At 41.9% G+C, this 26,082-nt stretch overlaps 1 protein-coding gene across 9 annotated transcripts in view; it reads left to right on the top strand.

Moving 5' to 3' along the window:
- The window catches only part of Atxn7 (ataxin 7), a 171,056-nt gene that overhangs the window by 109,676 nt on the left and 35,298 nt on the right, over positions 1–26,082 (top strand). For 8 of the 9 annotated variants that reach the window (XM_076544489.1, XM_076544486.1, XM_076544488.1 and 5 more), the window contains one exon: positions 11,939–12,043. In XM_076544489.1, coding sequence (XP_076400604.1) covers positions 11,941–12,043 — 103 coding nt within the window. In that variant the 5' untranslated portion in view covers positions 11,939–11,940. Of the gene's footprint in view, positions 1–11,938; positions 12,044–23,136; positions 24,243–26,082 lie in introns of those variants that run through there. The other variant, XM_076544490.1, reaches the window with a different exon arrangement.

Raw genomic sequence — 26,082 nt, 5'->3', positions numbered from 1 at the left:
TTGAGACATGGTTTCTCTGTGTAGTTTTGGTGCCTGTCCTAAATCTCGCTCTGTAGGCCAGGCTGGCTTCAAACTCACAGAGATCCACCTGGCTCTGCCTTCTGAGTGCTGGGATTAAAGCGTGTGCCACCACGGCCCGGCTAAATTCTTAAAAACCAAAAATATATCTTAAAATGTTTGCTGTTTATAGTTGATTAGTAAATGTCACATAGGTGTGTTTGAAGTAGATGATTTTACCTGGTTCTTTGAAAATTTCATAAAAGTATATAAATGTATTTTGATCCTATCCATCCCCCACTCCACCTTCCTCCTCCTCCTGTGCTCTAACATCCCTCTTCCCAACTTCATGTCTTCTTTTAATCCATTGAATCCAGTTCCCGCTGCTCTTGTGCTTACGGGTATGGAGGCATTCACTGGAATAGAGACAACCTACCAGCTGCCAAACCCCCAAGGACAAATGTCTCTCCTTCACCCAGTAGCTCTCAGCTGACAGTAGCTCCTCAGCTGGTGGTGGGGTCTTGTTAGCCTCCTCTCTCCAGTCTGGAGTTTCAAGTGGACTGATCTTCTCTATATGACCCTTGCTGCTGTGAATTCATGAGTTACCAGGTCCAGAAGACAGTGTGTCACAGCACTCTTCCCACACTCCTGCTCCTACATTATTTGCCTCCTTTCTCTGATGTTCCTTGAGCCTTTGCAGGTGGGGTTGATATGGCTCTCCCAGTTGGAGCTGAACATAGCATAGTTATCTGTTCTCAGCATTGTGACCAGTGATGAGTCTTCATGAACCAGTGCACACTGCAAAAAGTAGCTTCTCTGGCCGAGGTTGAGGGCAGCACCGATATGTAGGTACAAAAACAGCTATTTAGAAGGCAGTTGTACAACAGGATCATTTAACAGAACCACAGGTTCTTTCTTCCTCCTGTCTATGACTCCCTGAGCCATGGACTTTTGACCAGATTTATAGTGTCAGACATGAATTCTCTCCTATGGAATAATCCTCAGATTTAATCAGTTAGTGGTTGATTATCCCTATTAGTCGTGGTACTATTATGCCATGATTGGCAGGTTAGTATCATAACAGCTCTTGGTAAGACCATTAGTGTCTTTTCTCAATCTACAGGCTCTCATCTTCTGTGGAAACAAAAGCAGAACCTCTTTTCCAAAGCAGCATATCCTTAGACCCAAAGTTTGAACTCAAATTACCTTTAAAATATATATTGGATTAACTTAGCAGCCTTTACAGTCAAATGTCTTTCTGCATTTAGCTCATTAACAGTCAAAAAATTCAAAGAAAACACAATAATGTACATAATCCAGACTCTGTATTTTCCATCCTATGTGGCTTAACTTTTATATTACTTTTACTGTTTCTTTAAAGACTTTATCTTTTAAAACTATTTCTTTATATAACTGCCTATACTTATTTTCCTTTCTCTTCCAAGCCTATGTACAATTTTACACACACTGTAAACCTTTTAGAGGTTAATTCCATCTGAATCTACCTTATTGTGTATCTATAATCCTTTTCTGACCAGGAGAATTTTTAAACTGCTAAGCTGCACCCTGTTCAGCTTCCCAACATGGCAAAGGTACATTTACCACCAGCTCTGAGAGCCATGCTCACCGCCAACTCTGGGAAGCAGTGGGTCTATGCCTCTATCAAGCAGTGTGTAGCCTAGAAACCCTTTCTTTTGTCTATACTAGCAAAAGCTAAACTCTCCCCTCAGTGCACTGCACAGTTTGGAGAGGCCTCTGTGTATCATGGTGGGAATCCACAATGCTGTGCTCAAGCTCAAATGCCTCAGCGTCTCTGTGCCGAGGCCCCATGAGAGGCACAAACTAGAGAGCTGCTCTTGGCTCCATTTTAGAACTCTTTTTAAAGCTTTCTCAGGTTTTAGGTGGAAATTCTTGCCCCACATTGGAACACCAGATGTAGCCAGAAGTTTTTCTGTGTCCTTCTGGGTCCTGCAGCCGCTTGGTCCCAAGAAAAATGCACAGAGGCTTATATTAATTACAAACTGTTTGGTCTGTGACTCAGGCTTCTTACTACCTAGCTCTTACAACTTAATTCAACCCATTCCTATTAATCTGTTTTGTCACATGGCCTCATGGCATTACCTGTTCTCTCACATCTTGCTGCTCCTGGCAGCAGCTCAGAGCAGTCTCCCCCAACTCCATCTTTCTTCTCTCCCTAACCCTTTTGGATTTTCTGCCTGGCTCCATTCTGTCCTGCCACAGGCCAGTGCAGCTTTGCTAGTCAATGGGAACAACACATATTCACAGCATACAGAAAGACATCCCACAGTATTTTCTCCCCTGGTAGCCAGGATAGCACATCACAGCACAATGAAAGCTAGCTGTCAGGGGTGAAAAGTCTTGGTTCCAGTTTGATTTCTCTGTGTCCTACAACTTTAGTGCAGTGTCTTTAGCAATAGGATTTACCATCTAGTTATGGTTGGCACAAGAGGAATGATGATAGTCTGAGTATTGTTGTTGTTGTTGTTATTTTGCAGGGGGAAGGGCTGTCTCTGGGCTTCCTCGACCAGTAAAGTATTCATCATTCATAATACATATCTTCTGGGGAGATCATTGTCTATCATGGAGTGTTCTTTCTACAGTAGTTTGTTGTTATGTAAGCTTTTTGGTTCTATGGTGTTTTTTGTTGGTTGCTTTCTATGTGAAACGTCTTTTTGCACATGCAAACACACTATAATTTTTTTAGACTGATCTTTAGAACAAACCATAATTAGTTTGGCAGATTGCTCATTGGTCTTTCGGTCTGGTTGGTTCTTTGATTCAACTTTAACATTAGGTATAAACAGGTAGAGTTCCTTTTAATGGTCAGAGTAGGTGATATGAATTTGAGGCATGCTCAAAGATGTTCCTAATGGGTAAAAATAAAGTTCTGTTTTATGTTTTCCTGGTTAAGACTCCAGTGGTATTTAACAGCAATTAAAAACTTTCTAGACATTACAGTTTTCTAGTTGCCTTCTATTGAGAGTTACTGTTTGAAAGAAGAAAACAGCTAGTGCTGAGTCTCGTCACACTTCAGGCTGTTGAGAGAGACCTGTTTCTATAGTCCTTAGGTTATTTGGAAATACCTCCAATATGGATGGAGCTATAAATGTGAGTCCTAGGAAACTTTGAACAGTGAGAGTCTAGAATCCAGAAGGACCCACAGAACTTCCTGCTATATGGGAACAACTTGGATGACTTGAAGCTTGATAAAGAGCAGAAATCCCTTGGGAAAGACAAGAACCTTAGGGAGCAGTAGAGACAGCATTTACTTTCAAATCTGAGCTCTCAGCTTGCTGGTTCTGTGACTAAAATCAGGCAACCCTTCTGTGTCATGCTTACGTTTTTCTGAAATGGGGGTGTCATTCCCAAGAAGTCAAATAATATTATTTAATATTTGACATTGTGCTTGGTATGCAGGAAGTACTCAGTAATTACAAACTGATTACTTTTTATATATCAAAGCTCAGACAAACTTTTTGAGGTTCCTTTGCAAATAAATCCCCAGTACACAGACAGTGCTTTAATGATGAATAATACATATAAATTCTTGCCATGATACTTAAATGTGTGCCTAAGGGCTGGTGGCTTCAGGTAAACGGAGACTGTGAGTATCAGTTGGTATATTCTACTCCCAATAAAAGCAGTAGTCAGCGTGGCACACCTGCACATGATCCAGACAGACAGTCGTGAGGCCTGTGGGGTGTGTGTGTGTGTGTGTGTGTGTGTGTGTGTGTGTGTACTGTCTCTTCTCTAAACTCCCCCTTACCGTTGTCTCCCTTTTCACAGGGTACTTTACGGCCCAAGCTCACACTCCTTTTATGTGACATGGTTGGATTTGAGCTTAGGCAGGCTAACTTCAGAGACTAGTTTTAGTTGTTAAAGACCTCCTGTGTGTCAAGCATTGAGCTCTGACCTCCTAGTATTTCTATTTCAGACAAGGCAATAGCCCAAACACAAATAGCTAATGAATAGCAGAGAGACTTGTCTGAAAAAGTAAGTGCTTACCTCAAGTAGGCGGTGAGGGAAGAGTCATCTAGTGAAGGACAAGCTGAGTTCTGGGGCTGTCCAGGCAGCGTTCCACTTGGAGGAAACCACGTTAGCGAAGGCAGGCCCTGAAGTGGTTCTGGGAACCTCAGAACACCACAATGCCAAAGGGGGAGGTAGGTGTGCCAGCCAAGGCTGCAGGCATTATAAGGCTTTCTGAGCCCTAGTTTTCATAATGACTGCATTAGCGATCCAGTAGGAGGTTTAATTGGGCCAAGTGCTATTTATGATTTTAGAACCTCATTCTCGTTCCTGGGGAGAAGAATGGGCCCAGGTCAGCATAACCGCTTAGCTCAAAGACCAAAGGACAGACATGAGGAAGATGAAAAAACGTTCCAATCTTCTGTAGCACTTACTGTGTGGCAGGCAGTGTCCTGAGTGTTTTATTCTCATGTCTTCTCATGACTGAGGTGGGTTCTGTTAGGTATAGGCTAGGAAAGTCGTAGGGCTAGGATCTGACCACATCTAACTTGGCTGTAGAGGTTGTGTCTTAGTCCTCAGTGTTCTGGTGTTATAATACACTCTAGTCTTCCCGTTCCTGTTACCAGGCTGTGCATCTGAAGTAGCTGCATGGAGAAAGGAGAGAGCTGAGGAGCCGGCTCTGCACTCTTTCATCTGCCTCTGTCTTCTTGGTGACCACCCTCCCTCCTCCGCTAGCTGATGCACACTCATGCTTAAGCTACCTTCTCTAGAATGTGGCTGCCCTGCTGAAAGGCTTAGATTCTCCCTGAATTGCAGTGTAGAGGAGCCTCCACAGATCTCCCCTGGTGTCCCCGAATGGCCTCTAGGGCATGTGTGTGGTCCGGAATGGGATCTCTGGAACCCTCTAGGGTCAGCTCACGTTGTAAATAGCCAGTGCTCTTTGGTATGTGTCAGTGTCCTGAGAGCTGGGATGTGCTATTTCTAGTGGTTTTCGAGCTCAGCCCTCAGTGATCTCCATAGATTACTCTGTTTAATCCTCACAGTAAGATGAAATTCAGATCCTTTGAAGTCTGTTTTATATCAAGGACACTGAGGTTCATGGGGGTTAAATAAACCTCGATTTTTGTGGTGGAAGTCTCCCTGTGCTGCCCAGTTGATCTCAAATTTGTGATCCTCCTGCCTCAGCCTTCTGAGTAGCTGCAATTTACAGGTTTACAGAGGTTAAGTGCTTTAACTGTTCTCTGTTTCTAATAGAGAAACTGGAGATTTTAATCCGAATAGTTGGACTTCAGAGTTGCCCTTAGGTATCACTACACAGGAAAACTGGCAAAGAGGATTTCCTGTATGCAGATTTGAAAATCAGAAACTGCTTTTAGATGGTGGGATTGTGTGTTCAAAGAGGTCTACCAAACCTGAATGTTTACTCACATCAGATGCTAAATAACATTAAGGCATAATTGGAACCTCATAGCTTAAGATGGCGTCACTTAGAACAGCTGCTATTCAGATTGCTAAAGTATTCATAGCTCTTGTTAAACATGTTACCAGGACAGAGGAAAAACAGCTAAATTGTGTCTTCTAGAGAAGACTAGAAGATGTACGGTAGATGGCTGGTTACATGTTGAGGGGTGCTGGCGGTCTATGGCAAGGACCACGTAACAGGAATTGGCTTACGACAGACAAGTCTCCAGGGAAGTGATGAGGCTAAGACTGGACAAAGTAAAGCGGGGGAAACTAGTCTGGAGTCCCAGCACACCAGGAGAAGGCTAAGGCTAAAAGGCCAGATCACAAGAGGCTGGCCTGCTTATTTAGGGCCTTGGAGTTCAGTTCATGGATCCTAGTTTTTAGTTCTCAAAACAAGCTACAGAAATATTCCAGATGGCAGCCACTGCACCAAACTCTCCAGAGCTCATTCTTGAGTCTGGCAAGGACTGTAGACGTCTTCAGTCTTTATTGAGTTTGTGAGGCTTTAAGAGGTGTGAACAGCACAAGTACAAACCCGACAGGGCATCAGAGCCCTTTCCTTGTAGGAAAGAGGTGGGGAGCCATTCTGATCCACAGATGGCGTCGTGGGGAAATCAGGAAAGCTGATGGAATTCTGAATCCGTCTCACAGGATGTGTTGACTCTTCAGTCTGACACTCAGGAGCCCAAGTGTGTTTTCAAGTGAAGGAGCGGTGCAGGTGCGTCATAGGCTGATGATCTGGAGCAGGGGAAGGGTGTGGGGGCAACAAACCCCAACTGGGCCCAGGCACATATAGCTTGGGGGAGAAGGGGCTGATTGTGCAAGGGTACTGGAGTTGTGAGACTAGTAGGCCTGAGTTCAAATCCTGGGTCTGTCATCTCCTAGCTTGTGCTTGAGTTTCCTGACCACTTCAACAGTAGTGCGTTTCTCTACCACAGACAGGGAAAACACTGAGTGAGCACTTCAGGGGCCAGGTGTCCTTCAAGTGTTGCTGTTCACTCTCTTTATGTGTCTCCCTTGTGGATATTCAGTGTAAAAGACACAGTGGTCATCAGTTCTCGACGAGCAAAGATCTTCAAGGAAGTTAGAGAAATTGCCCACAGTCACATCTGTCTTTAGGAAACCAAGATTCAGAGTGATAGCAGCCCACACTCTTAAGCACGTTGCTGAAGTCCCAGTCATAGAGTAGATTATTGGAAAAGGGGAGTCGCCCTTTGAAGACGTGACACTGAAGCTGAGACTTGATGTGTGAGAAACTGCCAGGCATTCATAAGGAGCAAGTGCAGCACCAGCCCTGGACAGGATGTCAGTGTGCCTGAAGCAGGGGGAGCCAAGCAGGAGGGTAAGGGATTGGGGTTGGGGGAGACAGAGGAGGAATGGGAAAAGGGCACCTAAGCACACCTCGGGAGCTAATAAGGGCTCAGACTTGATTTGTAAATGCCACTGTGACCTAATGGAAGCTTTTAAAGGGCATTCTGGTAGCTACTTGGGAGACTTCTTCAGAGTCCAGGCAGGCAGGGAATGGTGCCGCAGTAGCCCTGCACCAGTGGCCTTGGAGAGCCATGACAAGGTTTTAGAACGGACCAGGAATCTACAGGTAGCCTAGGTGGGAGAATTCAAAGATGGTAGGTACCTGGGGTTTGTCATTGCTGTTGTTGACCTACTGGGTGTTGAACCGAGGTCCTCACACATGCCGAGACTTAGTACCTAAGTTTTAAATTTCAGCCATTGAAGAATAAATAGTATTTACCCAGAATTGGGGAAATAATTGGAAACAAAACTAGGACTGAGTCAACAATGGGTTCTCTTGTACCTGATTGTTTTGTGTGAGATGTATGTAGCTAGAGGATAGCATCTGGTACATGGTGGAAACAGAATCTAGATCTGTTGGTCACGACCTTTTGGGGTGGGGAGTAGGGGGTGGAGGTTGAATGACCCCTTCACAGGGGTCGCATATCAGATATCCTGCATATCAGATATTTACATTATGGTTCAAAACAGTAGTAAAATTACAGTTATGAAGTAGCAATGAAATAATTTTATGGTTGGGGTCACCACAACATGAAGAACTATATTAAAGTGTCACAGCATTAGGAAGGTTGAGAACCACTGATTTAGACAGAGCTTGGGGGTAGTCTGGGCTGAAGATGGGAGCCATTGATGTATAGAAGTTTGGGTTGTGTGTGAGAAGGGAGATACTCAGGATCCTGAAAAGATTAAATGGTTTCTTACAACACCTGAATTTCTGTTGTCAAAGTTCTCAAAGTGAAGGTGACAACACCAGAGCTAACTCTGTACATTCTCTACAGCCGGAGGGCTAGCCTCTGACACGGCCTTCGTTCCCACGTACCAACACCAGAGTGAACTCAGTATATTCTCTACAGCTGGAGGACTAGCCTCTGACACAGCCTTTGTTCTCACGGAGACAGTGGCAGGGTCCCCAAAGTAAGTGATAGCCTAGATATAGGTGCTGGGCCAGTCCTCGTTTATTTAACCTAAATCTTGAGGAAAATTTAGGGCTTACCAGAACTGCATTTATTCATTTTAAATTAGTTCATATTCATAAACTCAAGTACAATTTCAAAGCTTTTCATTATTTTAAGTACCCAGTTGATGAATTAATGTATGTGTCCAAAGTGTATTTTGTAAACTTTAAATCAGTAGAAACTTCATTTTTATTAAATAATTTTTTCTGCTGTAAGTCAAACTTCTCCTTTTTGATAGAACCCATATGTTAATTTGTAGGTGGGTTGATTGTGAAGTTTATGCTTTAAATATATGTATTTAAATATATATTACTATATAATATATATTTATGTTTATATTATATATTTATATATTTAAATATGTGTATGTATATATACATACATACTGCCTCTCTCATAAATCACTTTGTTTCTTTTGGTTGCCACAACATTCTACACTCTGTTCCTGTTGCTAAGGACTCTGGAATGTCTTAGTACAGAAAATGGTTATAGAACCTACCCCAAAGACATTTTATTTAAATTATTTTGTGTTTTCTAGCTTATACCCAGATATGACTATCTAAAACCAAATAATTTACAAAATTAAAACTAAAGTTGTTTAGATTTTGGAATAGGAACTGGGTTTCCCAGGGTGGTCTGAAGTGGGACTCAGCGTTTCACATGGTCTCCACTGTGCCAGTGTACGTATGCACATGCTGCCCAGCCAGACACGGTGTGACTGATGGCTAAGGAGGCACTTATAGCGTGCAAACCTCAGACCTGCTGCCATGCTTTTTCACTGGGTGGTACTAGACGGGTTCATTTCTCCTGAAGTCAAAAGAGTATTCTATTGTAGGATTCTTTTCAGATGTAAATAGAATAGGGCAGTGGGAGGCGAGAGTGAGAGTCGAAAAGTGGATGGACATGATTGATGCCTGTGTGGAAACAGTAGAGTGAATCTTAATATATACAATTAATAAAGGTTATAATAAAATAGGCTCTGAACAAAAGAGAAGGAAACAAATGTGATAAGCCTTATAAAAAGTGCTTGGCACAGGTCATAGCAAATAGTGTCAGTCACTAAAAGTCAACTATGATTATGGCTCTCATATTGTCGTTTTAAATCTCAAGTGATCTTACATTTTTGACGAAATTGAAATTTTAGCATAAATATAGATTCCTTACAGAATAACTCCTCTCCATTTCGCTGGTTTTGAAAGGGTGATAGAAACCAGGTTAAAGACAACGACACTATGTTCTCTATAAAGGTCCCTGTGGCACTATCAGTCACTGTTACTTGCAAGGATCTATACATTTTCTCTCTTTAGTTCTTTCATCTCCTTCCTTCCTTCCTTCCTTCCTTCCTTCCTTCCTTCCTTCCTTCCTTCCTTCCTTCCTTCCTTCCTTCCTTCCTTCCTTCCTTCCTTCCTTCCTTCCTTCCTTCCTTTTCCTAGCCCTGGGTATTGTTCTCAGAGCATCATGCATTTTAGGCAGGCACTCTACCACTGTACTACACTCTGCCCTAGTTTTTCAAATGGCCTTTGTTTTAAAGGGGTAGAGAGTTAGCCACCAGAAGTGTCTGAATGTGTATATAAACGCATTTGATTTGGGTTGTTGCGACAGCACTTTGCTATGTAGCACTATTATGTTCCAAGCTGGCTTCACACTCATCCACTGCTTCAGCCTCCCGAGTGCAGGGTTCCATCATTTCCTGCTGCTGTGCTTCCCTGACGAGTGTGTATCACAGAACGTTGCCGATCACTGAGCACAGGAAGAAACGACAGACCAGCTCATCACAGGCTAAAAGGAAGTTGCAACCATTCTTAAATGCTGTTTAACTTTTGTTTATTAAATAAGGTTAACTGGCTTGTTTTCATCAGTTAAACTATTAACTTGATATTTAAAGACATTTTATACTTTGTAACACAGAACATGAAATTCATGCCACTCTAGTAATTAGAATTTTTCTCATTAGTATCCCTGTTAGGATACTTATCACAGGGATGTAATGCAACTTCTATGTCAAACAATAGCCTTAGAAAAGTAGTATATTATAACTGGGCATGGTGGCACACACATTTAATCCCAGCATTCAAGAGATAGAGGCAGGTGGATCTCTGTGAGTTTGAGGCCAGCATGGACTACAAAGTGAGTGCCAGAATAGCCAGGGCTGTTACACAGAAAAACCCTGTCTTGAAAAAGAAAAATAGCATATTATATGTACATCATTCCATGGACTATAACTTTACCCTACTCGAATATATACTATGTTTACCCTAAAGTAAGCATGCTTTTAAAGAAAATAGTACCTTGTTTAGTTCTTTTCATTTATTTAAGCTTAGTCATGGAAATAACAGTGTGCTGCAAGTTCCTTACATTATCTACTCAGTTTGTATAATCAAAGGTGTTTGGCTCTGACATTCCAGGTTGTTGTTAGAATCTAGAATGCCTAGGAATCATTCTCTGGTCTTAAGAGACCAAGTTCAAACCAATGTATGTATTAGTATTGATTCCCTGCTATTGGCTTTAGATGAATATTGGCTTTAGATTCACCACTGCCTGACTCAGTCTCCTCTCTCTGGAGTAGTGACGTAGTGGAACCTGTGTAAGTAGCTGTCCAGATAAGTGAGAAATCAGGACAGACTACTCAGTGATGGTGCCTGCATCCCAGAATCATGATGTCCTCAGTTCATTTTGGATTTGTGGCTGTTACATGCAATTCAATATAATAGACACTGTCAGGAAAGTGTTAGCGATAACCACTTGTGAAGACTAGATCACCAGTTTGATATCTTAGACATCATTTTCTGACATCTCTTACTGCTTTTTCTTTTCAAGCCAATACCATTCATTATGCACGGAAAGTGAAATTAAATCTATAGGAATGAAAAAAGAGGCTGTTTAGCTTCCCACTTACTTTTTCACTAGTTACTTATTTTGTGTGGCCTTGCTCAGGCTAGGCAAGCATTCTACCACTGAGCTACATCCCCAGACTTTGTTCTTTCCTGCCTTCTTTAGTTTGATCTGCTAAAATATTTGCCAAGTTAAAATGTGCTATTTATCCACTCATTGAAATACTTGCTTATAATTGGTAATTTTGAAGTATTTTAAAAGTTTAGCTGGGTTGTGGTGGAGCATGCCTTTAATCCCAGCACTCAGGAGGCAGAGCCAGGTGAATCTCTTTGAGTTCCAGGCTAGCCTGGTCTACAGAGCTAGATACAGGACAGGCACCAAAACTACATGGAGAAACCCTGTCTCAAAAAACAAAACAAAACAAAAAAGTTTAGATTCTGGATCTAAACTTTGAGCAGATTCCTAGATTGTTATTAACAATATCTAACGGTTAAAGCTTTTTATATTTAGCCATATTTACAGGAAATGAAATTACTTTGCATTTTCATGTATATGCACATAGTTTGGTTTTCACTGTTGTTTAAAAACAAAATAAAACTTGTCTGCCCTACTATGAAAAATCAAATTAATGTGTTTGTACCCAAGTCAGTCTGGTGGAATCAAGATGTAAGAGGTTATTGGTCCCTAAAAAGAAGTAAAAAATTTTTCTTCATATGGCACAGTGGAGAAAAGGATAGTTTCTCTCTCTGGTGGTATCTCTGCACCTTTCTTATTTGCTCCATAGGACTTGGGATCAGCTGACTGGAACAGAGTACATATTTAAGCAAATAAAAACCTTACTATAGTTTTGTGAATTACTAATCACATTTCATATTCTTGCAAATTGTTCCTCAATCATGGTAGAGTTCACCTTTAATCATTTTATTGTGTTAATGTATTCATTGTGTACCTTTTAATAGCTCTATTTACACCTTGTAATAACTTTTGATGCATCATATTTCAGCCCTTTGTAAAGGCCTTAGCCTGGTTTGATTTCTTTCTCAGTTGTGATAGGCTCCTAAATGGTCCATGTACTCTTTACTGTAATGAGGCATTGCCTTTGGAAACTAGTGTTCCTCCGAGTGCTTCCAAGCCTAGCAGATAAATGAGTGATGGCTGTTTCTTTGTTGCAGATATGCCAATATTTGGTCTCTGTCCGGCACATGATGATTTCTACTTGGTGGTGTGTAATGACTGCAACCAAGTTGTCAAACCGCAGGCATTTCAATCTCATTATGGTAAGTGTTGCATCATGAAAATCATCAGGAGGGAAAGGTAAAGCCGCATGCGTGACTGAAGGCCAGTGATTGAATGGGGAGGATATCTGCACCTTTCCTCACAGGAAGTAGGCATTCCAATTCATAGAAAGAGCTGAAAGCTATCGTGTTGGGTGATTTCTGAATTTTATATTTTTATTTTCTGATCTACATTTTCTGGCTTTTCCTGAAATCTGAGGAGAAAGTATCTTGAAACTTTACACCAATATTGTTAAAGGTTTCTTTCTTGAGTCCTTGGTTGTGAATTTAGTAGGTGTTTTTGTTCATTTGGTTGGTGGTTAGTTTGCTTTTTGGTGTTTTAAGACAAGGATCTTTGTATCCCTGGCTGTCCTGGAACTCGATTTGTAGACCAGGCTGGCCTTGAACTCATAGAGATCTGCCTGCCTCTGCCTCCCAAGTGCTGGGATTAAAGGTGTGCACTACCACACAGAAGACTGACACTGGAAAAGAAAGCCATTCAGTTGCCTAATATTTGGACGTAGGCCTTTGAAGCCTGGACTAGATTGGACTTCAGTTTAAACGTGTGAGAATAACAGGTTCTTTCTTTGCCTTAAGCAAATGACCCAGCCTTAGTTTGCTTTTTACAGTCCAGAAAGTAGTGGCAACCTCAGGCTCCTGCTGAGACTGCAGAGTGCCACCAGCAGTGCTTAGTACACCACAGGTCCAAGGGCAGGGGTGGGGTCAGCAGAGTGGACAGAGGTCCAGCTCCAGACACAAGAAGGTCTGTGTCTAGTCTAGAGCTAAAACAGCCCGGGGCCTAAGAATAAGGCAGAACACATTGCCAGCCAGTATAGTGAAGGACTGAGAGTCTTCTTAGAGAAAATAGCCTTCACATGAGGATGTGAAAAGGAAAATCCTTTGCTGTCTGTCTATAGGTTTAATATTTTCCGTTTTTAAACTTGCTCTATAAGCCTGTTTTGGAAATGTAGTTTGTAATGGCCTTTAAGCCCCTGAAACTGGAAGTGTTTGGATGAGACTAACAAGGCACCCACAGGCAGCTGCACAGCTTATGTACTGAACAACCATATTTGGTGGGTCCAGGCTGGTTTCAGAGTGACATGAGGAAGCTCTGCGCCAAGAACATCCAGGCTGTCTGGAATGTGCTAGACAGTTCTCATTGGCCAGAACTGCTGTACCCATTTGTGGATGAGCCCTGTACAAAAGTAGGCTGGGAGCAACTCGCAGGCCTTTTCTGTGTGTTAGTGGAGACCTGTTGCAGATCCTCAGAACCAGAATCTGACTTAGTGATGCTTCTGGGAACTGATGGGTAGACTGGATTAGAAGGAAGCACTAGGGAAACTCTAAACATGCTGTCTCCTGCAGGACTTTTTTAGGCTTAAAATTCTTGGATTCTTGGTCATCTTCTAGGACTACTTTACCTAGTGTGTTTCCTGTCTAGGGATGCAGGCTTAGTGTAGGGAACTGTCAGAGCACCAAGGAAGCAACATGTAAGTATTTTTAAAGCCATTATTTTAATGCCGATATTATGCCCAGATTTAATCTCCCCATGTCTACCTTTCTCTCTGTCAATCCCTAGTGCAGAGTGACAACGAAGATCCTGAGCGGGAGGCTGAGGTCCCTCTAGTGGCCAGGGAAATATTACAGGTTAGGAGAAGAGAGGTCCTGGCAGAGGAGGAGTGTCCTGGAGGCCTTTCTCTGAGTCAGCAGTGGCAGAGTGTTGGTGGAGTTAGGAAGGCAGATGAGGCAGCACAGGCAGGCACCGGGCATTGTGAAGTAGAGGAGGGCCGCCACCGTGTTCCCTGGATGGGGGTTCCCAGGGCCCTAGGGCCAAGGAGAACCACTCTTGGCGCTGCCCTGTCACTTCTTGTGTGTGTGGGAATTGTGGAAGGTAAACTATTTTTGCAAACCAGTCTTACTTCCTCCCTTCTCCCTTTCCTCTTTGATGAAATTCCAGGAGGACTATTCTTGCATTCTCTTTCTATAGTTGGTAAATACAAAAATTTTTCAAAATCAGAATCTTGCCAAGTAGCCAGTCATTTGTTTATTACAGTACTGATGCTATTAACTAATGGTGGGACTACATACTAGTAAGCCACTGTAAGTTGAAAATACTGGGTGTTGGAGATGCGTTTTAATCCTTCGAACAAACCTAGGTAAGCGATTTTGTAGCCAAGAGAAACTTTTCCCTTGAGATTGTGGCTGGCTGGGAGCTATAGGCTATTGCTGTCACTCAGGATCAGGCCTGGAAAATGGTCAGAATTCACAATTCAAACTAGAGCTTCTACTGAAGGTGTATTGTTTTCACATCATTGTGTGGTCAAGGAAGTCATTAAAAGAATCTGACTTTGCCCTGGCTGTGGGAAGGCAGCTTCGGCATGAGCATTCCTGTGATCTCCCAGCGATTCCCACTTGCAGGTGTGATGAATCTTACTTACTTACTTGACTTTGTTGAGTGCTTTGGATTCCTGGAGATTTCAGCATTGGGAGTCAGAGCTTGTCTTAGAAAATCTCATACCTGCCTATGGAGTGAGTGTGTATCTTTTGACAAAAACATGTTAGTAATTTTCTGTGAATTCATGTGTTGTTGGTATTGACCTATGACTTTTAGGAACAAGCAGGCAGTTGCTGCGAAATCCTACAGGTAGTTCGGTGAAAACAGCCGATGCCAGGACAGGAAAGGACGCCATGGTGCCACTTGTAAGTTACTTACATCGGTGATATGGGTGTTGAGGAGATTGGTGGACAGCACATTGTTGCTTAGAGAAGTGGCCACATGTTTTTTGCCAGCAAGTTGCATTTGGAGGAAATACTTGACTAGTGACGGTGATGGCTGGTATCGCTGTAGTGTTCCCAGGCTCTCGCGGTATAACCTATTTTCTTTCTTGAAACTGTATAGTAATAGTAATGCATGTTTTCTTGATATTGCTGTGATGTTTTGAAATACTCCAGTATTCTTCATGTTTATCTTCAATTAGTTACTCAGTATTTTTAAGTACAGGATGTTTCTTATGGTTAATATCAGATTTCAAAGATATAATTTGAGTAAGTGGATTCAAAGCACCTGCATCTGAATCAAGAGAGTGTTCTGACTAGACCACTTTCCAAAACCCACTTCAGACTTACCACATTGGGATCTCCAGGAGCAGACCCCAGGAACTGGCAGTGCCGAGCTCCCTTGGCTGCTTGAGATTTGCACGTTGGCCAACGCTCCCTGCTTTCACAGACACTATTCACTCTTGGAATGTTACAGTGCTCAGGGGGCTGGCACAGGGAATGGTGCACACCTACTGACTTGTTGACACCAGCAGTGCTGCCGAGAAGGAGGCCCTGTTTTTAGAAACCTGTTTGAGGTCTTTGTGTCATGGCTGGTAGCATCACATTAATTGCTGCTGAAACTGTAAACATGAATGAGGACTAAGATGGTAACTTTCTCTAAAGCCGAATGTGCCATTCTTTTGAAATGGGAATCTTAGTGAGTTAGTGATGGGTTTGCTGACCATGTGCTACTGGATAACTGGTCTTGCCACATCACTTGTCTCTGGATCTGCACAGGTGGCGATGGAGTATAGCTAGAGAGGACTTGTCGCTGGCCTGCGGTTGCACGCGTCCTTCCTAGCGACTCCACAGAGTCCCTGGGGAGGCCCCACTGCCCTGTGCTCTTCTGTTCACCATTTTTGTTTAGGAAGAGGGCCTTGACTTGCCATCCCCGGCACACACTATGACTTTTTGTACAGACGTAGGAGTGATCTAATGTAAGAGAAATGGATGAGAGATACTGATTGATCCTGGACAGCTACCATATTTAGAATCTCTATAGTTAATTGAAACCCTGATCAAACGTCAGCCTTTGGAGCACTTTGCATTAGATTGGTTAGGCCGATCCACTCATTAACCCTGTGGATCTGCTTGGTTTTCTAGGGCATGGTAGTAACTTGTGACTAAGCCAGTCATTCCCAATATTAATCAGACTCTAGCTGATGAAATTTGACTTATTTACTGACTTGATTTCACCTACTTCTTTTCTTTAAATCAGTTTTTATTTGTATAAATCACTTACAAAGAAAACTCTAAGGGAGGCATGGAAAAGGCTAGTGTTGTTTATCATAAAGGATGACAGTGTAAGGTAAAGAATATTTAGTCTTTGTTGATGGTCTGCCAGTGTTGGCTCTAAACCTGAGACCTGCCCCTTTTGTTTCAAAGGACCTGAACGGCTAGGAGTAAAACAGTTATGCACATACAGTATGGTTTAGCCACAGAATTAGAAGAGGTTTGGAAAGTGTGTTTGCTTTACTTATGATTTAATATTAATAATGTTAGGAGTGAAGTATAGTCCATGTTTTGGGAAACACCAGCTTAAGCTATTGGATTTTATTTCCTTTGATTTAGGAGTTTACCCCTGGGAAATGATAGACTTGGGAAGCAGAATGCTGGACTCTGTTGTTGCTATGCAGAAGGCTCACATGCCAATACCTTTGTCATCCATCTCTTGCTCATACTGTAAGTGGCATGTGAATCCATTGGTCAGGCCTTAGTGTGAAACTCAAGCCTGTGTCAGACCTCTGCTCACAAATGACAGCCACAAACTGTCACCTTACAGCTCCTTCCTCTTGATGATGAATCTTGCACTTCATGAATTGGGTGCTCTGTATTTTGTGGGTGCCAGCATAAATTACATTCAACAAAATGTCATTTTCATCAGAGTATGGGTAACTTACTCAGGAGAAATCACTCTTGGTGATTGTGCTAATTAATTGATTTCAAAGAATGTTAATATAGAGTTAAATGATTCTTACCCTGATCTGTTGTACTAGACCTGGTTTCATTGTTGACAAAATGGACAGGCGTTTGTGACCAGCATTTGCTGTCATGTGACTGGGTTACTTTGCTTCACAGAGAGTTTGCTATTGAATCTAGAACAGACCCTCTGATCTGATTGACTTAGACACAAGAAGTGATGACTGACTTGGGGTGTTTTTATTTTATTTGAATATTTTGGTGACTTTTTGAATGAGGAAAAAATGTTTTAAGTGTGGGAAAAATTTTGCCAATGAATTATAGTACGATAGTATGGTATTTTTTTTACTTTGAAATTTTTTGATAACTAATATTTTTTAAGATTGGTATTAATTAAAACATCTAATTTCTACAGACTGCTGATTATTTTTAATAGTACTTGATGATTTCCAAAGCATTTTTGCATATATTATTCCATTTTCTGTTTTATTCCTGGTTTATAGATCAAAGTCCTAAATTGAGTTTCATTTGCACAGATAAAATACACTAAGCTACCTATTTTTTTTTTTGCATGTAATATGGATGGTTAGAGTTAAAAGAAAAACCCAAGAAGATAAAATGAATTCTACATGTACTGGACTATGTGATTAGTGACAGATGTTTAGTCTCAGGTAAATTTTCTAAGTTTGCTTAGAGTAGCTGCATCAGCATTGTAAACCTGTTAGATCAGAGAGACCCTTTAGTACTTGAAAGTTGTTGGATTCAGCGGTCACTGCGCTTCTCTTCTGGCTATTGCCTGCCTATGTATTTAACCCAGAGTCGTGGCAGTGAGCCAAAGCCAAGGTCCCTTTTTTATAGAAAAGGCTCTGTAGCTCTTGAGAGAACTTACTACTTTCTTTCTTTCTACAGTTAATAGATAAACTGTTACAACTGCAGAGCAGAAGAAACGTGTGCCAGGTCTTTCCCCAGCAGTGGGAGGGCCAAGGTGCTAAGCAGAATGATACATCCTAGCAGGAGTGGCATCAGGGTGAACCTTCTATGCTCTACTTAATGTCTGTGGAAGTCAGTCAAAGAGGACAGTTCCTCCCACGCTCTTTGTAGCCTAATTACATGTTGTAAAATAAATTCACATTTTTCTTTACCACAAGCCAAATAGTGCTAGTTAAAACTTACAAGTTCAGTAGCATCAGAGAAAAGAATGTTCTTGTTCTCGATAACATCATTTTGTCTTTTTTGTTGTTGTTGTTATGTGATCAGAGAACTCCACACTGATGTTTTGAAGGAGCATTTTCATTTCTAGTTAGAAAATAGATTGACTTTTTCTTCCTATCCATACCTGCTTCTATTAATATCTGTGTCTTTAGGATTTGTTTTAGAAAACATTAAATTATCCATGACATTTATGTTTAACAAATATTTGTTTTGTTCCAGTTAAATGCCAGGGATTTCTATGTACTGTTATCAGAAGAGGAACTGATATCATGCAGTCTGTATTTGTTTAGGGGATGTAGAGATAAAGAGGACAACAAGGCAAAGCTAGAGTGTTTGCAGGAGTGTTTCATGGGAATCACGTGAGGAGGAGTAGCTGGGCTCCTTTACTAGTGAGAGACAGCTTCTGTAAGAGTTAAAGCCAGTCATTGGAGATCTAGAGGAAGAGGGTTTGTGAAACAGCAACTGTAAAAGGTTCAGGATGGGGGGGGAGGGGATTTAGCTCAGTGCTAGAGTGCTTGCCTACCAAGCACAAGGCCCTGGGTTTGATTCTCAGCTCCAAAAAAAAAAAGGTTCAGGATGGAAGTTGGAAGTAGGCTTGGCAGAATGGCTCATGAGGAGACAGAACAGTGTACCAAGAGGAAAGGGGTCTGGATTGAACTTAGAAAAGGGAGACCAGGTCAGTTGATGCGGTGGTTCCTGTAAGGTATGGGAGCGATCCAGTTGAACGGTGCTCATGCATTGTCACTAGAGGACTGTTGAAAAGTGTCAGGCTCTAGTTTTGGTTGCTTGGTGGACATAGGGGCCACCGAGGGAACCAGAGAAACCAGTTGGTATGTTGTTTTGCATGGCTAGGGTTAAAGATGGATGAGAAAAACCATTTAGATTAGGATTGTGGTAGCTGGAGCAGAGAGGTGTCCTTGTGGACGGAGTAGGAGCAATGTGGGAAAGGAAGTGGGGTCAGTGTCGTGGACATTTGTTTATGTAGCTGGATGAGTTTTCATACTAGAAATTGTTAAACAGCCTTCTTTAAAGGTATTTTCCTGGGCATATTAAATATATATACTCAACCGTGGGTGATGGTGTACACCTACAATCCCAGCACCCAGGATGCAGATGCAGGAGGATTGTTTCACGGTGGAGGTTTGGGAAAGATAAGATACGTAATGAGTTCAAGGGCTGCCTGAGAGAGAGTGAAACCCTGTCTCATAAAAGAAATATGCACACATACGTGTACGAGAGAGAGAGAGAGAGAGAGAGAGAGAGAGAGAGAGAGAGAGAGAGAGAGAGAGAGAGAGAGAGCGCGCACGCGCTAACTGCTGCTCGATGGCTTTATGAAAAGATGGAGAGCTGTTAGGACTGTACTAGCCACTGAGAATATTGATCCCACTAGAAGGAGGTGATGGACTTACTGGCTGAGTTTCTACTTACTTTTTCTTACACACACTCACACACACACACTCACATGTTTAATTGTATTCTGAGATGGAAGAAAATTTCTCAGCCCATGTACTTTCTTCCTGCTAGTGTAGTAGAATGCCTCTTAAATCTAGGCAATATTTAGTCACGTAAGGCAGAGAGATACTTCAAATGAGTGACTTTGAAATACTCAAACCAAAATAATTTTTCTGGCATCTGTGAGAAATTTCTGTTCATTCTGTATGGCTTTTACCTTAGGGAAGAAAGTTCTCTCAGTTCAAGATTCTCCCCTGCAGAATGTGTAGTCTCTTAAGGATGGAGTGCTTGGCCGGATTAATGGAAGACCAAGGAAAGTGTATCACCACTTTTCTGGGCTCACACCCTCTTTGCATTTGGTGTAATTGATTGCCTTTTAATAGTGTCCATGTTTGCCTATGAATTGATAAACAAAGCTTAGGGATCAGATGATGGTTCACACACATCTTTGGGAATCAGGCCATGAGAGTAATGTATAATGTCTGCCTTGTGTACATGAAGTATTGATTTAGCCCAGAAAGATCAGAAGACGTAAGCCAGAGCAAAGCTACTCTGTAGGATCAGCCCCCAAGGTTAATTGTCTCATATAAACTTCATTTCCCAGCTCTCCTAATGAGCATGACATGATGGCATGGCTGCATTTCCTGGTGAAGCTAACCTGGTTCTAAGATAGCAGTCTTTCAGGCTCTCAGCTGAATGAATTACTTGGTATTTCCAAGTTTGAAAATACTTTCTTCCCCTTTCAAGTGCTCCTTGGCAGCAGCTAAGGAATGTTAAAGCTGCTTTAAGTGCCAATTAAGGCCAATTATAACCGGCCTGGCCTGCTGAGACGGAGGAGTTAGTGGAGGCTTGTGTTCTTGTAAGATGAAGAACTGCCTACACCAGTGACCGGAACACAGTATTTCATAACTGCCAGCAGCTTGTTTGGTGCCCTGCAGAACATAGGGTGGCACTTATGGCTTTTAGGGGTGCTTTTTAGGAAATGTCCAGGTTTGTGAAGGATAGACTAATTTCTGTAGTACAGACTTGTATGTTACTCTAATTCTGTCTCTTCAAATGCTGTCCACCCTGTATTTTCCCCTCGGTTGTCGTCAATAATAGATAAGACTCACTGGATGCCTGCTGTGTACTTGGTACTGCACTGGTTTACTCCCCACCTGGAGGAGGAGGAGGCATGATGCCAGTGAAGCCGGCCGGGATCCTCTCTCCCTAGGCCATACAGTTGGAGGTTCTCTGGCTGGTCTCTGTGCCTTCTTCCCAAGCCAGCACTGCCCTCTGGCTGCTAGGCCTTCCAGATCACACTTCCACAGCAGCAGGGCCACTCATGACTCTTCGCCTCAGTAAAATGGTTATGTGTATACCATTCATACTATGGCAGGTACAGGATTTTTGGTCTGTAAGGTAAGGGTGTTATTTATTCTTATTAAAATGATATTTTTGTCTTTTTAATAAGTTTCCTTAATTATTTTCATAGGAAAAAAGTAAGCCACAACCAAAACAAAAACAAAGAAAAAACTTTGTGTATACTCTTGGGAAATTATTTAAACAAAATAATAATGTTTTCCAAGAAAAATAAAGCCAGGACCAGCTTAAACAAGATTCTCTTCAGAGCACTGAGTAATGTTTAATCTGAAATCTGATCTTTATTCTTAGTTTTTGTATTTATGTATACGTTCTCAATGTACAAAATTACATTTTTCTTGGCCTTCACTATCACTCATATTTTCTCTAACATAGTTAAAAAGAACAAGTTCAAATTATACCTCTTATCCACGAACATGCCTACATTGCAGCTGCCCTATAGGCTGAAGTAGGAGGTCACGGGTTTCAGGGCCAGCCTCATCATGAGCAGGACTGTCTCAAAATAAAGCAGACAGTGGGCAGGCTGTCGAGACCTCCCCCGGCTGTGCACAGTGCCCTGAGTTAGTCTCAGAGCACTTACAGAGTTACTGTTTTCAGGACTTTTCCTTACTAGCACTGTCCCTATTTACAGACGGGAACGTTAAAAAAGTACACAAGAAATACACACAAGTGCACAGTGACGGTTCTTAAATTGCTCATTGTTTCTAGCCATTAGGGAAATGCATATTAAAACTACTCGGAGATACCACTTCACCCCAGTCAGAATGGCTGTCATCAATAATGTTGAAAAATAACAAAAATGTTGAAAAAGATTTGGAAAGAAAGAAATCCTTATATACTGTTTGTGAGTGTGCAAATTAATATAGCCATTGTACAAGTCAGTTTGGAGATTTCTCCAAATTAAAAACAACAACAAAACAAACCAAAATCCCCTACCATACGAGCCCACTATTTTACTCCTGAGCGCACACAGAGAACTTCTTGCCCTGTGTAGAGATAGTGCATCTCCATGTTTACTGCTGCTTTATTCACCATGGCAAGGAGATGCAGCCAGTCTAGTCGTCCATCCGCAGATGAGTGGATAATGAAAATGTGGTGTGTTTAAATAAAACGGAATACTATTCAACTCTGAAGAAAAATGAAATCACAAAATTTGCTAGGAAATGGATAGACTTTAAACTTAGAATATTAAATGAGGTCTTAGAATCTTAGAAAGAAAAAGGCTCATATGTTCTCCCTTACAGTCTAATAAATAAAAGTGTTTATATGTAAACAAGTATATCTGTGGATATTGTATAACAAGTAGAAAAGAGCCAGAAAGACCAAATCTTAGGAATGCGGAGTGAATGCTTGCTTAAAATGAAGATGGATAGAAAGACAGTTGTCTTTCTAATTCTAACTCTCATGGAGTTTTCGTTTTTGGTGGCAATGCATAGGATATATTCAGTAGTGAATGTATGGAAGACAGTGTGAAGCTCCATGGCTTCTGTCACAAGTGGCCACTGTAACTGTATAGAATTTCGCTGAGTTGTGCAGTCTCGGGGTCTGATTAATTAGGGTATGTGATTTTGTGGTAATAAAATTTAAAATAAATTGAAATAAAACAAGATAGTCAGACACTTGCACAAACGGGCACTGGAGGCTGATGCCACGGGTGCAGTGGAACTGTGGCTTAGCTTCAGAAAGGCCCCTTGTCCCAGAGACCCTTCCACCATCCCCTGAGGTGGGCACGTGAGTCACTGTGGACCAAACTAAGGACTGTGCATTTAGATCATAAATGATACAGTTTGCTTCTCTTCTAGTTTAAGAAATCTAACAGATTAGCCTGAAATCTTCACTGTTAACTATTATTACTAAGTAGGGTCTCACTTAGTAGTCCACTTTTGCCTGAAACTCGATATGTAGCCCAGGCTACCCTAGAGTCCCAGAGACACTTCTTCAGTCATCCAAGAACTGAGACTACAGTGTGTGAACCAAGATGCCCCCACTTGAAATCTTTGCTTATGCTAATTAAATTTAAAGGATTTCAGGAGTAGTGTCCTTCCTTATCTTGTACTTAGAAGCCTGCTCTTCTCCTCTAGTGTCTTCAGGGCTACTGTAGTTTTGAGTTTGTGATTATACCTGTGAGACATGGAGGGTAGATTGCCAGCAATGCACTAGTGAATGGGAATTGTAATTGCAATCTCGTTGGAATCTGAATCCTTGCTGTAAATGTAAAGCAGTGTGGCAGTTCTGTTTTCGAGTTAATTGAGAACTTATTTCTGGTACTCACGGTAACCTCTCTTATGCAGGAATCCTGTCATCTCCCCCCCTCCCTTCTCACATTTAAAGTGTTCATTCTGACCCACCAAGTGTCTGAGCCATTCATTATTCCCTAAAACTCATGTCAGCTGGCAGTTTTTCTCAGGTCTGTTGAACTTGAGGTTTGTCGGTGACAGGAAGGGGTAGTTTGTGGAGATGGTCACAGTGCTGAGGTAGGGGACAGCCATGCCAGCATCACCTGCTGACAAGGAGCCACGGAGAGCAGTTGTATCGAGAGCAGAAGCTCTCTCCCCTTTGGCTTTCCAGGGATTGGATGGTTAACCACACAATAAGCATGTATGATATTGGGCAGATTGTGAAAATATGTATCAAAAACAAGTCCAGATTGTTGTTACTTGATTCAGGAAGGAAAAGCTGGCTTTAAAAAAAGTTTGCTTAATATTCTTGACCGTTAGTGAGTGTAGCTAGTGTAGAGAAACAAAACATGGAGAAAGGCTACTAATGTTTATAGAAATACCCTAAGGACTCAGGTTTTAAATCAGTCCTACTTTTATTTTAGTAAACCCTATGGTAGCATTGCTTATCTACAGGTATTTAGAAAACAACTGGAGTAATTCACATTGTAGCAGGCAGATTTCTAAATTCCCTATTCAATTCTGACAAACTGCCTGTCCTTTAATACAGAAGAGTGGTTCTCAACCTGTGGGTCACATAACTGATATCTTGCACATCAGAAATTTACATTATGATTCATAACAATAGCAAAATTACAGTTATGAAGCAACGAAAATAATTTTATAGTTGGGGTTACCACAACATGAGGAGCTATATTAAAGGGTCACAGCATTAGGAAAGTTGAGAACCACTGATAATAGAGAAATTAATTTATACCAGCCCGGCATGCTTTGTATGACCATATTAGATGAAATTAGACTCCACCCCCTGTTTTTCTGTTGATCTGCCAGGACCTTTGTAATTCAAGTGCTTTTTACAGTAGTAGCAAATGTTACATAAGCTCAAACATGGAGCATATTTGGAGTTGGTGGGCCGACTCAAATCATGATGCAGGCTTGCAGTAACAAGTGTGCAATGAAGCAGAGCCAGCTCTGAATGGAAGGTAGCAAGAAGCCTCTTGGGAGGAGCCCTTCCTCTGCACAGAAGCAGAGAGCTCCGCTGGGTGAGTTTTTCCTGGCAGTTTTCAGAAGCTGGGTTTGGCCTGGGGCCTGGTTTGAATAAGCCTGTGGAAGATAGGTTAGGACTTTGCTAACTCGCCTAGAGCCCAGCTGAGTCTGGAAGAGTTTATGAAGGCCTCTTTTCCTTCTGGGTTTGTCCTGTCCTGCTAACAGGCCTGGAGGGGAGGGCTCAGCTGCTGGAGTGCTGGAGGGAGGGAGTTCTGCAGTGCTGGGGAGGGGGGGGGGGAGGTCAGTGCTAATCTCAGCCAGAGGGATTAGCTGCTGCAAGCTGTCCACAGGAGCCATTCTGAAATGTCATTTGAGTGATCTGGCCAAAGTTCAGATGCAGGCAGGAGTTGAGTTTGCTATTAACTCTTAGAAAATGCTGAGGTTTGCATCAAACAGCTCTGGGATTTCAGAACAGGGAGAAAGCGTGGAGTTCTCCCTAAAAGTGGAAGAGCCTTGTAACACCCTTTGACTGTTTTGTTTTGTTTTTTTAATCTTGCGGTGAGTGAGGTTTCATGACAGCTCACAGTGTTTCCTGTAGAATGTGTTTGAAAGTTGTTTTGTCCGATACTTTAAATCCACAGTCAAATTTTAAATAGAACACTGTGTGAAGAACAACAACTTCAAAATAACCTTGGGAAGTCACTCAGCAGCTGAAATTGTGTGTATTTCATTATGGTTTTCTACTCAAATTATTGATTTTTTTTTTTTTTTTGGTTGTATTGTTGCAGCGCCAGCAGAACTAAACTAATTATCTCATTCCTTCTGTCTTTGGGCCGGAGTAAGATGACAACCAAGTTCTTTAGTTTTTACTGGGTTCAAATTTCATGCCTTCTTCGATAATGTGCTTGACTGGATGGTTTCAGTTCAGGTTAAAACAAACAGCTCCCCAGTTTTTGGATTTTAAATGGAAATAGATCTTTAATCAGAATGCTGGTGAAATGATTTTTCTAAAAATTGCTGGCTTTAGTGTTGGTGTTTTTGGTTTTGGTTTTGTGGTCACTGGTGCTTTTCACTTGCAGGTAGAGCAGACACTTTTCTCTGTAGAGAAGAGAGTTAGACAAACTGTCCACAAAGAGGCACCCTGCCTGCCTCACTCCTGACTGACAGGTGCGTGGAGGCGGGGCCTGCTAGGCACCGTCCTCACTGAGGTTTGCTGTCACCCTGTTTTAGTCTGTTTTAGTTCATTAAGTTTGCTGTCCTCTGTCCAGAATAAGATGAAATAATAAGGGTGCAGAATTATGGTTCTGAGACAGACTGAGCACAGCACTCAGCAGGTGCTGCTCCGAGTCTGTTGCTTCTGGGTGTTGAGCCTCCTCCTTGACCTGGTAGATGAGACTGGCTGGGGGTTCTACACAAAAGTTCCACCTTTAAAAAGCAGTGACAACAAATCAAGTCTGTAATTGGCCGTGTTGTTTTGAATGTTTTCTCGTCACTTGTAAACCTAAAGTTAATGCTGTAGTCCACACTGGCCTTGGACCCTGTGGTGCTTCTCTGGCCTCAGCTTCCCGAGTACAGGGATGACAGGTGTGAATCACTACCTCTGGCTCATTATTTTCTTTAGTTTTATTTTTGTATTTCAATCATACCTATATAATAAGCTGACAGCTAAGATTTTAATGGCAAACTGGTGAATTTATAGGGTGATAAATTCCCCCTCAACAGATAGTTGTACCTAGAGATGGATGGATTGCAGAGTGTCACCTCTTGTATTTTGCTTTTCCCTCTTCTTGTCGTATATTGATACCTGAGAACTGGAGCATTGCAAGGGAGTAATGTGATAGGATATCCGAGATGATGTGAGGTCATATCGACTTCCGGCACAGTGATTGGTGGCTG

This window comes from Peromyscus maniculatus, chromosome 9, assembly GCF_049852395.1.
Source record: "Peromyscus maniculatus bairdii isolate BWxNUB_F1_BW_parent chromosome 9, HU_Pman_BW_mat_3.1, whole genome shotgun sequence".
NCBI classification, from domain to species: Eukaryota; Metazoa; Chordata; class Mammalia; order Rodentia; family Cricetidae; genus Peromyscus; species Peromyscus maniculatus.
This window is presented reverse-complemented; position numbering and strand designations above follow the sequence as displayed.